This window comes from Acanthisitta chloris, unplaced genomic scaffold, assembly GCF_000695815.1.
Source record: "Acanthisitta chloris isolate BGI_N310 unplaced genomic scaffold, ASM69581v1 scaffold5767, whole genome shotgun sequence".
Classification (NCBI taxonomy): domain Eukaryota; kingdom Metazoa; phylum Chordata; class Aves; order Passeriformes; family Acanthisittidae; genus Acanthisitta; species Acanthisitta chloris.
This window is the reverse complement of record NW_008683061.1, coordinates 696-16,190: the sequence shown is the minus strand read 5'-3', so window position 1 is coordinate 16,190 and position 15,495 is coordinate 696. Positions and strand designations below refer to the sequence as shown.

General features: G+C 38.2%; 1 protein-coding gene across 2 annotated transcripts in view; it reads right to left on the bottom strand.

Moving 5' to 3' along the window:
- Nucleotides 1–14,864, bottom strand: part of SLC24A2 (solute carrier family 24 (sodium/potassium/calcium exchanger), member 2) — a 103,459-nt gene extending 88,595 nt beyond the window's left edge. For both annotated transcript variants that reach the window (XM_009078763.1, XM_009078762.1), the window contains exon 1: nt 13,791–14,864. In XM_009078763.1, coding sequence (XP_009077011.1) covers nt 13,791–14,720 — 930 coding nt within the window. In that variant the 5' untranslated portion in view covers nt 14,721–14,864. The remainder of the gene's footprint in view (nt 1–13,790) is intronic.
- Between the last annotated feature and the right edge of the window lie 631 nt (nt 14,865–15,495).

Genomic DNA, 15,495 nt, shown 5'->3' with positions numbered 1-15,495 from the left:
ATAAAATCCTATTGGTGGAGTATCGGTCGACAGCCGGTTGAACATGAGCCAGCAGAGTGCCCAGGTGGCCAAGAAGGTCAATGGCATCCTGGCTTATACCAGAAATCGTGTGGCCAGCAGGGCTAGGGAAGAGATCATGCCTCTGTAGTCAGCACTGGTGAGGCTCCACCTCAAATCCTGTGCTCAGTTCTGGGCCCCTCACAACAAGGCATTGAGATGCTGGAGTGTGTCCAGAGAAGGGCAATGGAATTGATGAAGGGTAAGAAGCATAAATCTTGTGAGAGGCTGAAAGAGTTGTGGGCGTTTAGTAGCCTGAAGAAAACAGGGCTCAGGGGAGACCTTATCCCTCTCAACAGCTACCTGAAAGGAAGTTGTATTCAGGTGGAGATTGGACTCTTCTACCATGTAACAAAAGATAGAACAAGAGGAAATGGCCTCAAGTTGCACCAGGGGAGGTTTAGACAAGATATTAAGAAAAATCTCTTCACTGAAGTGGTGGTCAGACATTGGAACAGGCTGCACAGGGAAGTAGGGGAGTCACCATCTCTGGAGGTATTTTAAAGTTGTGTAGATGTGGTTCTTATGGACATGGTTTAGCAGTGGACCTGTCAGGTCTAGGCTAACAACTGGACTCAGTGATCTTAAGTGTCTTTTCCACCCTACATTAATATATGATACTGTAAAAATGCCCATTTCTATGTGCTGATCACAGAAGCAATGCGAGGAAACTATATTCACAGGCTAGACAACACAGCTAAGACAGATGAATCTGAGGCCAAGAGTTCTGCAGTTGCCTATGTCTTGAGTTTCCCATTAGCAATTTTAGCAGATCAAGTAAACCTGAAAATTAGTCTGCCTTTTTATTTTTGCATACTATTTTCCGAAAAACAGTTACTCACAGAGAAGTTCTCTTCCACTGTATCACTGACAAAAAAAGGTTCCTGTATGTGTACTAATTAACAAATTGTAGAGCAATAGCTTTTCCTACACCTCAGAAAGAAATTAACTGACTTTACCCATACCCACTGTTCCCCTTAAAGAGACAGACTCGTTAAAAATCATGAAGGCAGCAGCAGTTTCCAGGAAAGATGTGTCTGAGAAAAGACTATTATGGCCCCAGTGTATAATAATTACTTTGAGATTTATCAATAATCCATAAACTAGCCACATGACAGGACAGATCAGGCTATGAAACACTGAGTACCCTTTTCCAGTCAAGTCCAAGGATACAGAAGACTGATAATGCCTGTTTTGCCTGCTACAAGTCCAAAAGAAATTGCCTTGTTTGTTTGCTAGGAGTGATTTAATATGGAACGAGAGCTGCTCAGAGGTTTGGAATTGTACAGTGGCACAGAGAGATCAGAGATGCAGCGAGATCATAATTCTCAATGTCCTGACTTCTGGGCTTAATTTCACTTTCATCAAAATCATCAGCAAAATTTGTCATCAACTTCAAACTTACCACAGAAAAGAAAAGAACAAAATAATTCTTGAAATTATAAAAATCTACACCAACAGGTTTGTTCAAGTCTAATTTCACCTTTTTCCCCCCTGCTATTCCTCCTAATATTTTAAGGAGAGGCAATGTTAATGATGGGAAGAATTGTTAGGTAGAAAATTTACAAACATATAAAACTTTGGCAAAAAAAAGTATGCTTACCAAGATGCTTCAAAAATAGCAAGCCACTAAATGAGAGCTTCATGTATGATACCTGGTTTGTTTCCATCAAGCCTGACCACTGCTCTATCTATCACCTTTCCCTCAAGTGCCACATGTTCTTGCCTTCCCTCGGGACTATTTTGCTGTCAATATGCTGACCACTTTTTTCTTGCACTGAGTAATCCAATCAAGCAAGCAGAAATAAAACTTTCCTACAGCACACTGTACAATGTTCTATAAGGCTTGAAAGCCACAGGTTTCTAAGAAGATTAAATGAAATAGAGAACCACATCTCGACCCCTAAATCCAAAGCTAAGGCATGAGTTTGCAATTCAGTCCATGCCTGCTATTGAGTTTATTGCTGTTACCTTAAGAGTCTGTATTTCTTCATGCATGTCCATATATGAGATTATAAATCAACATCTATTTCCCATGGTCCTTAATATGAAAGAAGAGGCTGAGTGTTTGGGTTTTTTTAATGCTAAATATATATACACATTGTATTACATTCTAAATGCCCTTATGGCATTGCTTGCAAGCAAAAAAACCCCAAATGGACACAGGAAGTTATCCAAATAATCCAATAAGTAATTTCAATACTAATATATTTTAAAATACAGATGTTCAATATTGATATTTGCAAATTGCTAATATACTTGCAAATGTATGTACTAATATATTGTAAAAGAATTAGGTAATGAGTTTGGCTGCATTTCTACTCCTTTGCTTATTGACGCTTTCTGGGTTACTTAAAGTGAAGGAACTAACACTTTAAATTCACATCCCAACTAACCACACAGTTCTTGCTTATGTAACCAATTTTAGTTACTGTAATTCCAGCTGTTGGCCTTTCATCTGAATCAGAAATGGCCTTTTCACTGCATGAAATGTCATGTAGTAAAAAATAGCACCCTGGGCCATTCCCATGATAGAATCAAGTCCTGATTACCTCACTGGAAAGCAAGAAATCATCTCACTACAGTGATGCAGGCTCCTGTTTCTATCTCTGTAGAGGAATAGGATAGGGAATTACTAATATGATATATTAAGGTTCAATAAAATATGTCAATGGCTCAGTACGTCATGTCCCCAGCTTCAGGCAGGAGTGATTTGTTGCTTGGAAGGAGTCCAGATTTAATGAGAAAACACAGATATTTTTCTCTGAATAGCTAATCTGGAAAAAAACTATGAGAAATGTGCTTCTCCGAAACTTTACATATTCGAGTAAGTCATATGGAAATGGGTTACTAGGGAGAAGACAGGTGAAATGATGTAGGAAGCATGCAAATTACCATCCTAAGGCTCTGCACTGTGTCTCATTTAACTTTTGTATGGCCTATATGGCACCTTTCAGGCTGACAATTATGTGTGCATACATGTACATGTATACATAGGTGTGCCTATACACACACACATATGAATGGCAAATGGTTTCAGTACTGACTGAGAGCGAGACAATTAAAAGGTTACAATATCACTTCATTATAATGTGTACAGTAGGACTCCGAGTGGCATGAAGTAGCTATTTTATTTCAGAAGCTGAACACAAGAAACAATGGCAATATTCCTCTAGAACGTAGTCCATGATCATTCTCTGACTAAATTTGAAAGGAATTTCGCCACTGATTTTGAGAGAAGACTCAGGTATTATGTCTGTGACTTCTAGAGAGAAACTAGCATTGCTGTGCCTGCTTCCAAGACACATATGGGTCAAAAATTCATTCAGGACTGGAAAACTTCACAGCTTTTCATGATTTTCAGTATATAGGGGAAATAACAGCAATTTCTTAATCCAAACTTTGCAGGGTATTTAATAATTACTTGTATCACCACAGCACTTGAAAATCCAGACAAGATGAGGACTTCAAACAGAATAAGCCCCTAGGCAGAAACATTGTAAATTAAAAGAAAGTTTAGCAAATAGATACAAGGAATATTAAGAATAAAACAGAAATATGGGAATATTTAAATAAAAGTATACAGAAATAAAATATGCTGCTAGACAGCATGATGCTTTCAAATTACTTCAGATGGCTGCTTTAAAAATGTGTAAGTAACTTACTAATATGAACTATATCTTACTACTCCTGGACAAAGCAATTCGTGGGAGTTCCAAAATCTGGGGTTTTTTTCCATTCAAACATTTGACTGCTATAAATTTTAGCTACTTGGTGATTGTGCCTGGTAGCAATAAAAAGACTTTAATTAGTAATTTGATAAATGCTTGCAATGCAAATTAAAGAAAGCACCAAAATTAACATCTGATTAATCCCCAAAGAGGTGGTCATCCACTAGCAGGGTTACAAGCCCTGCAATCATCAACCTTTTCCCTCAGGCAAAAGTCTGCATAACTGGACAGGTCTCGAATGATGCCCTGAAGGTCATGAAACACAGGCTGTGACTGCAGACGTGCCTTTTCCTTAGTGCTCTATATCTGCTAGAGCTGTTTTATAGCAATGTGAGAGGGTGAAGAGTTTACACCAGCTGGTTATGCAATAAATGTCACTGGTATTACTGCTGACTTCAGACTAGACTCACAGCATTAAGCAGTTAAGAGGTGATAAAGCAGGATTAATTCCTGAGGGAAATTTTTTATTAATTTGTCAGCGTAGTTTGTAGTACAAATTCCTTGCTATCTCTGTTCTTCCTCAAACAAGAAAATATTTTGCACCAATCTATTCATTCCTTACGTGTAGGACTGGATAGCAGTTTTGACATTACTGCACAGACACACCTTAAGCCTATACTCACACACTCACCTTAAAGGAAGTCATGCAAGATCATAGCTATTTACAGCTGCTCATGAAAATCATGATACAGAGGACAGTGGAATAGTAATGGAACAGTGTAAAACACAGTAAATGAGCAGTACGTGTTCTTTGAACTGCCCTGCTAAAATTGTATCTGACAGGGACAGTAAAATCACCCAAACTAAGACACTGTTGGTTAAGGCAGAGCAGTAGTTACACTGCTAGATAAAGCTGCTTTGGAGGCAACAGGAGTTCTGAACCCTCCACCTACTGTAGAAACAAATACATGATCAACACATAAAACTCACATTGCTCTCCCAAGCCCTGAGGCTCAGTTCTATTATAAGCAAGGTAAAGGCTGTTTTTCCAAGACTGCATTTTTTTTCATTTCCTTTTTTTCAGATGGGAACACATGTAAACCAACAAATCACCAATGACAGCAAATAGCAACTATATTTCCTCAGATACAGGTATTGCCTGCAAAATAATGAAATGTGTGGTAATGTACTGCAATATATTTTGTGTCAGACGTAATTGCTTTGCCAAAAGTATGTCCCAAGGCTGCTATAACCTACGATTTTCAATTTGCCTGTGACACTGACCTGCACTTAACAATAGCAAGAATTTCACACACGCAAATTTACAACAAAACCTAACCAAGCCCAAACCATCTGATCTGTCTGTTTTCCCCAAAAGCAAAATAGAGCATCAAGGGTACTATTTCTACTTAGGTCCTATTACACAAAAATGCTGCCCAATACCAGATGTATCACTGACTGACACTTACAAAGATCTATTGCTAGATCTTAAGGAGAAAAAAACCTATTTCTTTATACTACCTTCCAGACATTTATGTTTAATAAATAGTCAGCAACTCACTGACAGCTTGGGTGAGAAGGAAAAGACTGCTGGTAAGCTAACTATGTAGAATGGTAAGCATGTATCAATGTATATATACATACATGTATACCATAAAATTATACACATGATAAATCATCTTCTTACCAGGTACTCTGAATGGCATTTATCTTTTTCCACCACATGTTACTGAGAGAAGAACTGTGATTTCATACAGTTATCCAAGCAACCTAGTCTAATGGAGACCAGATTATCATCTTAATACTTCGGTAGGAAAATTAATGACAGTTAAAATATCTGTGCCTGTGTTAAAATGGAACGATATAGCACCAAGGAGTTCGATTTGGCAGCCCAAATTTGCAGATTTTTGAAAAGCACGGCTAAGTATCACTAAGGTATTTGGTTTGTACTGACAAAGGAAGCTAGTGATTTTTAGGAGAAGTACTTAATGAAGGGGTTTTGAATAAGAATTACAAAACCAGTCATCTTTCTTAACCACTTACATCTCATCTGATGATGCATATCTGTGCATAATAAATTCATCACAACTACCCGATATTTGTTCTATCTTGTAACTGTAGGTTCTAAGCAAGCTGTTAGTACCAGGAAAGAATTTGAATCTCTATGTGTGTGCCAATAGCACACTTACTGCTGCACAGATTAATGGAACTGGCCATTAAGTTAGATAATAAAAAGTGATGCTTAAGTAAGTGTTGGCTGACACACAGCGGAATACGGCTAATCTAGGTTAAGGTGAAGGAAACACCATTCTTTATTCTACAGAATTAGCAACACCACCCTAGTCACAGTTTGCAGGTTAGGCAAAACTTTGTAGATGTCTGGGGAGAAATTGGGAAGTATTATATTTTATATTGAAGTTTACTTTATAAACAACAAAAGAGGCTGCTAGATAGACAAGAGATGTCTTCCTCAATTGTTATAGCTGTTACAGCTATTTATTTACACTCATCTCTAATACACCTTCCCATCTGTTCCATACCTGGTGTATAAAACACTTTTAATATTCATCCCACACAGATCTTTTAAAGACAAGCATGGGCACATACCTTATTTTTAAGAACTATCATGACCTCCACTTCTACATCGCTTTTGTTGTAGGATTTTCTTCAGTGTGAACACACTATCCATTATACACACAAAAATTAAAATTGGTTCTAATGTTATTCTACAGTAACAAAAGCAAAATCCCTGAGTTCTTTGAAAAAACTTCAGGACAAAAAGGATACAAAAGAGCCTGTTTTCTAACCTCTGCAGCTGGCAGTGGAAAATGACTCCTGCTAATAAAACCAACAAACCTCAGATCATTAGCAGGGAAGAAGCACTTCATCAAACCTTATTTTTTGGCATGTGGCCCTGGCAATGTGGTGCTGGCTGCCTGGGGAGTGTCATCACACAGAAAGGCCAAGGTCATCCTAAAGTCATCAGTGCCCCGAGCATCACTGTAACTGTGAACCCTCAACAACTGCCCTCGGGCAACTTCCAACACCCACACAGGCATTTTAAAACACATGATGTGGAGGGCTCATTGCTGCTTTTTAAAACAAGACCAGAAAAGTAGGGAAGTCAGCTGTGCCTTGCCACACAAAACTGTTACATGTTACGAGTAGGGTAACATGTAAAATGAGCAGTGAATGCAGGAGATCTGTAGGTAATTGCATAAAACTTTAGCACTCTCATCACCAAAATCTGAAGAGCTTGTAAAAGCCACTGGATTTTATTAAATATTCACCTGTAAGGTAAATCTGGAGAACTACCTTTGGGGGAAAAGCAGAGAAATGTGGTTCAGATGGAAAAGCAGTACCATACTGCTGCACCTGGGTCTAGCATTTCTGAACAAGCCTAGAAGCAAACTATTGCATCTGAACATCTTCTCTATTTTAGCGTAAAGCTCCTTCAGAGATTTAAGAACCCCAAAGCAGGCAGATATTTTGAGGTCTGGTATACTGATTTGGGAATTGGAATTCCACCTACAGTCTCTGGTAGCTCCCACATTCTGCTGAGGAGTTGGACCAAAGTACCCAAGATTGAGATGACAGAAAGAAAAACATTTATAAAGCCTTCAGGCTTTGAGACTGCATACTCCTCTCCTTATACAGCTTCTGGCACAACAAATTTAATCATGTCTGGAGTTCTGAAATACAGCATGGTGAACATTTGCCAACACAGCTGGTTTTGTGCAGCATTTAAAAAGTATTATCTGACTCCATTTTAATTACATATGGCTTTTATTTTTACATCTATTAATGCATATGTTGTCACCTTGCTATTAATTACAGGTGACACAGTTCAAGCCTTTCTTTTCCCAGTATAATTAGCAGGGGCTGCCCAATGAATCTTAGCTGATGACCATGATTTAAGAGCATTTAATCTACACTACATTTGTGTGCTGTCACTTTCTGCTCATTACCAGTGTACATACATAAAAAACCAAGAGACACCAATGGTGAAAACCACTATACTCATTGCTTTGTGGTCAATAAATTACTGAGCTGTCCTAAAAGAAACTGAGAACAGTATCTATTTCACTGTGCTACTGGATGATTATAGCACGGCATCACAGAAAATACAGAGTTGGAAGGAAGCCCTTAGGATCATCTAGTCCATCCTGGCCTGGCACAGGACATCCCCGAGAATCACACCATGTGCCTAAGAATGTTGTCCAAATGCCTCTTAAACTCTGTCAGGCTTGGTGTTGTGACAACTTGCCTGGGGACCCTGTTCCAGTGACTTCCCTACAAGGCTCTTAACCACCTTCACTGCCCTCCTTTGGACACTCTCTAATAACTTCATATCTTTCTTATATAATGGTGCCCAAAACTGCACACAATATTCAAGGTGAGGCTGCACCAGCACAGAGCAGAGCAGGACAATCACCTCTCTCGACCGGCAGGCAATGCCTTACCTGATGCCTCCCAGGACACGATCTCCCTCCTGGCTGCCAGGACTGTTGAGTCATATTCAACTTGTCATTGGCAAGGACCCTCAGGTCCTCTTCTGTGGCACTACTTTCCAGCCTCTCATTCCCCAGTCTCTAGGTACAGCCAAGGTTGCCCTGTCCCAGGTGCAGATCCAGCACTTGTCCTTGTTAAATTTCATATGTTTGGTGATTACCCAGCTGTCTAATTTGTCTAGGTCTCTTTGCAAGGCCTCTCTGCCTTCAAGGGAGTCAACAGCTACTCCCAATTTTGAATCGCCTGTGAATTTACTTAATAGTCCTTCAAGTCCTGAGTCCAAGTCATTTATGAAGATATGGAAGAGCCCTGGGCCTAAGATGGAGCCTTGTGGAACACACTAGTCACCAGTTGTCAGCCTGATGTAATCTCATTCAGCATATCACTTTGTGCCCGGCCCGTGAGCTAATTGATCATCCATTACATAGTGTGTTTGTCCAGTTTGATGCTTTTTCAGAAAGTATCAGCCTTCGGTTATACCAATTAATAGCCCTAAATTGAAACAACAATTTTAAAACTCAAGGCAGACTAAGTGTTACAGCTGCTGCTGTAAGAATAAGTTAATACAGAAGTAGCTTGAATGTTTTTGAGACAATAAAAGCAGACAAAACTTGACACAAAACCAGACTTTTATAAGAACAAAAGATGGTAGAAGGACAACAATGATGCTCATGTTGCAAACATGTACTTAAAACAACGCAGCTATCTTGCAAGATCCAGACACTCATAGCTCTATATTCACATACATGCTTGCACAGGTAGACCAGCTGTGAAATGTCTGTAGAATTAGACTCCAGCCTCCCTAAGAACTGTGAAACACTATGAACTATGAAAACTATGAAGAGAGAAAGATCTTCTGTTGGTAGTGAGAGAAGAAACGCTATTCTATAGACAGTTACAGTTACTGCACCTGTGGATTCAACAATAAGAAGCCCTGAAAAAGAACTGTTCTGCAGTTTCAGTTTTTCCAATATGCATGCAGGTAATTTCTGTTTTTCCTTTACTGAACACATATTAGATCATACATTATAAGAGTGACTGTGCATGTGTAGTGTTAATACAGCCACCAAGCACAGAAGTACCTAAAAATACTGTTAAAAACCAATCCTTTAGAATGCAAATACAGCTATTAAATATAACCTGGCAACACTTAGGATCAGTAAGGATCTTAAAATACCACACACAAGCTATTCAAGTTTTGTAAGACAACAAAATTGGCAATTAAATAATAGCTATGCCATGTTGGTAAAAATAGCTCATTTTCCAAATGCAGTTCACTTTAAATGTAGAAAAACTGTAACTGTCATATATACCATAAGTTATTTCTCTAAAATGGTACTGTCAGTGAAACAGATGTCATTGCACAATATCCTTGCACCACCCACATTCTGTTCTCCTAGTTGCCAAACAGAACTGTTTTGCGCTATTTACTGAATGATCAGATTCAAGCATTTCTGCAATGATCTCCATGTTACATTAAAGAAAAAAAAAAAGGTACTTAAGAACTGAACTGTAGTTTGACACGATGTTTTGCCACAACTTAATATATTCAACATATCTTCACTAGTTCAGACTATGAAGAAAAGACTGAAACCTTAGATCACAAATCAGCTTTTTCCATTTTCCTCTTCCTGAAATACTCTACTTCAAGCTTCTGTTTTTAAACATCTTCGCACAGCTGAGGAAGACGCCGAATTAATATAAAAGTTTCCATCTCAGTCCTAAAAAATCATCTGTCCTTTGCAGGACAGATACATCAATCCCAAAAATCATACCACAGGATAAGTTAGGCTGGAAGGGACTTCTGGGGATATCTGGCCCTACTGTAGGGCCCATTCAGGGCAGCCCATAGGGCTCAGTGTCATTTGTCAGGGACCCATCTTGATCTGCATAGGCTGTTTGCCATCCTACACTGTAGAACTTAACCATCTGGTTTTTATTCTGTCTTTTAATGCTGTCTTGCTTTTTCATCTATCCTTCTTTTCATCCTTTTCACTGTGATCTCTGGAGTTCATCAGTATCACATTGCCATCAGGTTTCCTTGAGGGTGACATGGGACATGAGACTATCCACAGTTCAAGCAGGCACTTGCTAATGCACCCCATGAACTCTATGTGCAAAAAGCTTGTAGTCTGTTCTCATCAGTATCACAAAATTGTTCACAAAATCCAAGTTACCAGATTTTCTCAATGTGGACCCTTTAACAATCCAAGATGTACTTGTTTGAAAGCTTGCGAAGGAAAACAGTGAGCACAATGAAACTTATATTGAGTTCCCTGTCTCCATTCACATGTGCACATGTAACCAACACACTAAAGAAAATAAGATCAGAAAAACTAGTTAAGCACAAATAGTCACAGTTTTGTGGCAGAAAAAAACCCTGTGCTTTAATTCTTAAAAGGGCAGAGAGAAAGGAATCAAAACGGCATCTATAGATATATATGCAGTCTAGCAACCTGATGGATACAACAAGAGCAAATGAAAGCTAAGGAGAAATATAATTTCATATCTTAGAGCTTTCCTCATGGTAAATACTGTCCTTGACAATGTAAAACTTTCTTCAGCCTTTCAAGACAATTGATAATGAAAGTGCTGAAATTAACATTAAAACACATTTTAGTACCTCAAAAGGTTTTTTGACTGATCAGATTTTTACTCTTTGATACTTGTTTGCTAATAAGCCACCTAACCCTCCTACTATCCAGCTTTATGATGCCTTATTTAGACTTCTCAACTTTGTTGAGCTGCTTTCAGATTACAACACAGTCTTAAAGATAAATACGACATGCACGGTTTTTTAGCAGAACACTTGCCAGTTTGGCAGCAGCAGAATCAACAACAGATAGGCAGAGGGAGAACTGGTTAGATACTACCAAAGTAAAATTATTTCAAGACATCCTAACCCACCAATTCCAGAGAGCTGCCTAGCAATTCTCTGTCCTAATGGGGGAAAAGAACCTGAAAAAAAGTTTCCATTAGAAACTTGCAAATTCTGTGTTCAATATACTAATTTGATTATAATCAATTCTATTTCGCGTTGACATAGCAGACTATTGATGACTGGAAACAATCTATGCTAACAACTAACACTGTAGAAGCAAAGTATGCTTTGCCACCAAAGCTAAGTCTATCACTTCTGTGCTATCTGTAACTCCCACTGGAGTTTTCTCCTTTCTTTAAACCATAATTTTCAAACTGAAAATCTGGGGCATCTATCAGGATTAGGACTACATGTAATAGGGGCTTTTTGTTTGTTTCTTTGGTTGGTTTTAATTTCAAAAGCAAGGAAATCAATAATCTAATAACAGTAAATAAAAGACAACAGAACTTCAGCGAAATTCTTTCCAAAGAACCTAAACTGTGACATGCTTGCTATGATAAAATCAGCTCATTCATCCTGCTAAATACTGCTCAACTGAAGAATAAAATTATTCATAATGACTTGTAATTTCAAAGTGTCGGCTGAATATTCAAAAAATAGGTCTTAGCAGCATGGCTGACAGAGGAAAAACATGGTCTGACACCTTCAGAAGGTATTTCTCCCAGAAAGCAGAAAGTATGTATTAGCTAAATTGCCACAAAATTAGAGCATCTTTCATCTCCCTCTACCCCATAATGATTTATGAATACATTATTTCATCATTTTAATTATCTTCAAGTTAATTTGGGAAAAATATTTTCATGAAACACAAGGATGCAAAGCTGATGTTTTTAGGAAAAGTATCCAGTTTTCTGATTTTTTCATCCCTATCTGAAATCTTCGTTCCTATATTATGAACAAACTCTAAGTAATTATAGTACAAAATGATAAATGAGTTATCCTAAAGGTATCTTTTTAAAGTCAAGCCTATCTAGAGCACTTCAAATACAAATAATTATCAATATGGCTCACAAATGATTTATTCTTCTGTTCAGCTGAAAATAATTGAGCACTTACTTTAATAAAGTATAAAATAAAAAAGTATAAAATAAGCCTGGACAACACAAGGCAGCTGCTTTTTACATTGACAATTATTAAGACCCATTACAGATTTACATTTTCTGTCCAGTTCATGGGCAGAAGGAGGTACATTAAATGGTTGCTTCGTATACCATAGCCTTCCTATCATTACACACTTAGCACAAACTGTCAAAGTACTTAAAATGTACTGTGAAACCTTACATTATTTAGAAACCGACTAACATAGTTAAAGAAGCTCTTCACTAATTAGGGCAAATACTTTGTTGGTGCTGACCTTGCTTTTAATTTACTTATAAAATCCCAATTACGCATTTTGAGAAAGATGAGGATGTGCCTGCTGATTCGGGGAAAACAACAGAACAAACAGGAAAAATAAAGTTAGAAAGAAGTGTACAGGTGTTAAACTGGATAGAATATAAAACAAAAAAATGATAATTTGGGGGTTTTAATTTTGGTGGACTTTTTTTGTGGCTTGCCCTAAAACTTAATGCACCTGTCATAACTGCTCAAATATCCAACTCACTCTTCAAAGTTGGGCATATAGGCTTCCATCCTAAAGAGGCAGCCCCTCTCTACAGTTATATGTCTTTGTTTCCCTCCTCCTCTTTCTATACCTGTGTACTTATACTGGTGGCTTGTGTCCCTTCCAAACCACTTCATACACGACTCCAAAATGCAAGAAACAAACCAGGAAAGAGGCAGCTCCCTGATACTTTGAATAATTACTGCATAATAAAACCTTATCAGATGGATAACACCACTGTCACATAAAACCAGACATTTCAATTTCAGAATTGAGCATCCAACTAATATAAAGCTACATACACAAGTATTTGTGGTTTCAGCTTCACAGGTCTCTTAAATACAGCCTTTTTTTAAGAAGAGAGCTGTTCAAGAGATTATAACAATTGCTGAAGACCCACCAAGTTCTCTGTGCATAAACTTCATACTCTACTTGTGGCCAAAACCAAATTTGCATAGCTGCAAATACCATAAATGGGAAACCATCCTCAAACAGAAGACCTCTGACTTTTGCCATTGTGGTCACTGTTTTTCCAGATTTTTTTTCATGTAATTGCCACTAATTACACCAGGAAGTTAGTATATCAGCATCAGTAGATGAAAAACAGGTATAAAAATACCTTTGTATACTGTCCTGAGTGATTTGCTTTGGTTTTAGGAAGAAAGTACATTAAAAAGTCTTTTAAAACCCAAATTTTGTCACAAGATCTTCCCCAGATATTGTTACTGCTTAATCCAAAAATCTTAGGGAAAAAATAGGAGCTCTATCTCAGACCTCATCAGTGTGTCAAAATGCTGAGTAAAGGTTTATGTCTTTTTGTTGGCATTCTTTTCTTGCTCTTTGTGTGATGATGATCATTCTGGAGTTAAAAGCTATTGATTTACTAGAAGGCTACCTTTGTTTTATATTTTCAGTCCTATTGGATTGATTAAACAAAAAGACATTTGAGCAAAACATGAAACTTTTTAATATTGTTTACTGTACTATATTAGGATCCTTATGATATAGAAGAGCTTAGCAGTTAAAAGGACATTATTACATATAATTCAATTAGAAATGGACCAACCTTTCCTTCAGCATCTGTTACCTTCTCAACCTTGTTCCTGTTTAAAAATTTCTTCACCAATTCTTCTACTTGAACATTGAACTTCATGAAAGTCACATAGAAAAAATATGCTGTCAGGAGTGTTACGCTTTCCCACCACATGATCAAGTTATCCAGAAAAAAGATGATTAGCAAGATCAAGTCAATGATGTAAAAGGATATATCTCGAAAGAGCGGCCACCAAGTAAGATTCAAGATCTCTCTAGAAAATATAGCACACATTCCAATAACAAATAGGATATTGAACACAGCAGACCCCACTATGGTACCGATGCCAACATTGCTGTGGGATATAAACACTCCTATTAAAGAAGTGAAGAGTTCTGGGGCTGACCCACCAGCAGCCATGAAGGTTGCCCCTGCCACATCATCAGAAATGGCCAGTTTTTCAGTGATGACAGTCAAGGAAGGAACAAAGAACTCATCACAGACTATGGCTAAGGCCATAAACATGTAAATCATTCCAATTACATGAAGGATCACTGCTCCCTGTCTTCTCTCCTCAAGCGAGAAAAGGTCTCTGGGGTACTCTCCCTTCCCATGGTCTTCTGTTCCATTGTCGTTCTCAGCTTCATATTTCATAGAAGCATGTGGGTCTGGAGTGCCGTTTTCATTCTGCTCCATGAAATCCAACAGAGTTCTTTGGTGCCCACGCACCAGCTTTTGGCTATCTAGGCTGCTGACCAGCGCCATGCTATGTGGTTCCATCTTGAAAAAGGCACTCATTGAAAGCGAGAAAGTACTAATGGCCACTACACTGACAAGAAGCCCTACAATTCGTATCAGTCTCAGTTTTTTCCTGACATTCTGGTGCCTTCTGCAACCAAACAGTGGCTCATCCAAACACCACTCCTCCAAGACACCAGCAACAGTTTTTTTCTGAAGAGCCATTTTGTGTTCTATGTGAGACGCTGAGGGAGTCAGACGGACTGTTCCTTCATGCTTTTCTCCAGCTTTGAAGTTAGAAGTGCTTCAAGAGTCTTCACAGAATCAAGTACTTTTACTCTTCGCAGGATGTATTTTCTTCATTCGTCTTAAAAGGACAAATATATTATTAATATTAGTGAAACAGAGTGTGATTAGAAGCTTCTAAAACATTTTACAGACTGAGTTCAATTCAGAATTCAAAGCAGAATATTACCAACCGTAACATAAAACCCTGTCACGTACCACCAGACACAGCAATGATGTTTGTTTCAGCAGTAACCCTGCAGATAACAGTCTATCAATACTCAGATCATTTTATGCCTCTCATATGCCTCTGAGCCACAGCTCTCCTAAGCTGCTGACAAAAAAAAAATCCTAGTGGAAGGTAACAACTGTCCCCAGATGTCGCACAAAAATGAAGAAAAAACTATTTTAATGGATGCACCAAAGATTATTGCCTTCTGTAATTACTTTCCACTATGATCCTATAATGTCCAAATCCCAAATGCAGGGGCAATAATGACTGAAAAAGCAATCAATGTGCTAACAAGCTTCTCATCAGACCTTTAGGCAGCTGAGGAAGCACTAATTGAAATGTTATGCGGGCATAGAGCAACAGTCATTAATATGTACATAAAACACTACACTGTGGAGCAGGATCAAAGTGAAGTTTCTTTAGCTCCTCTATAATGTCGACTTGGGTTTGGAGAGGGTACTCAGCTTGCTTCTGATCAAGGAC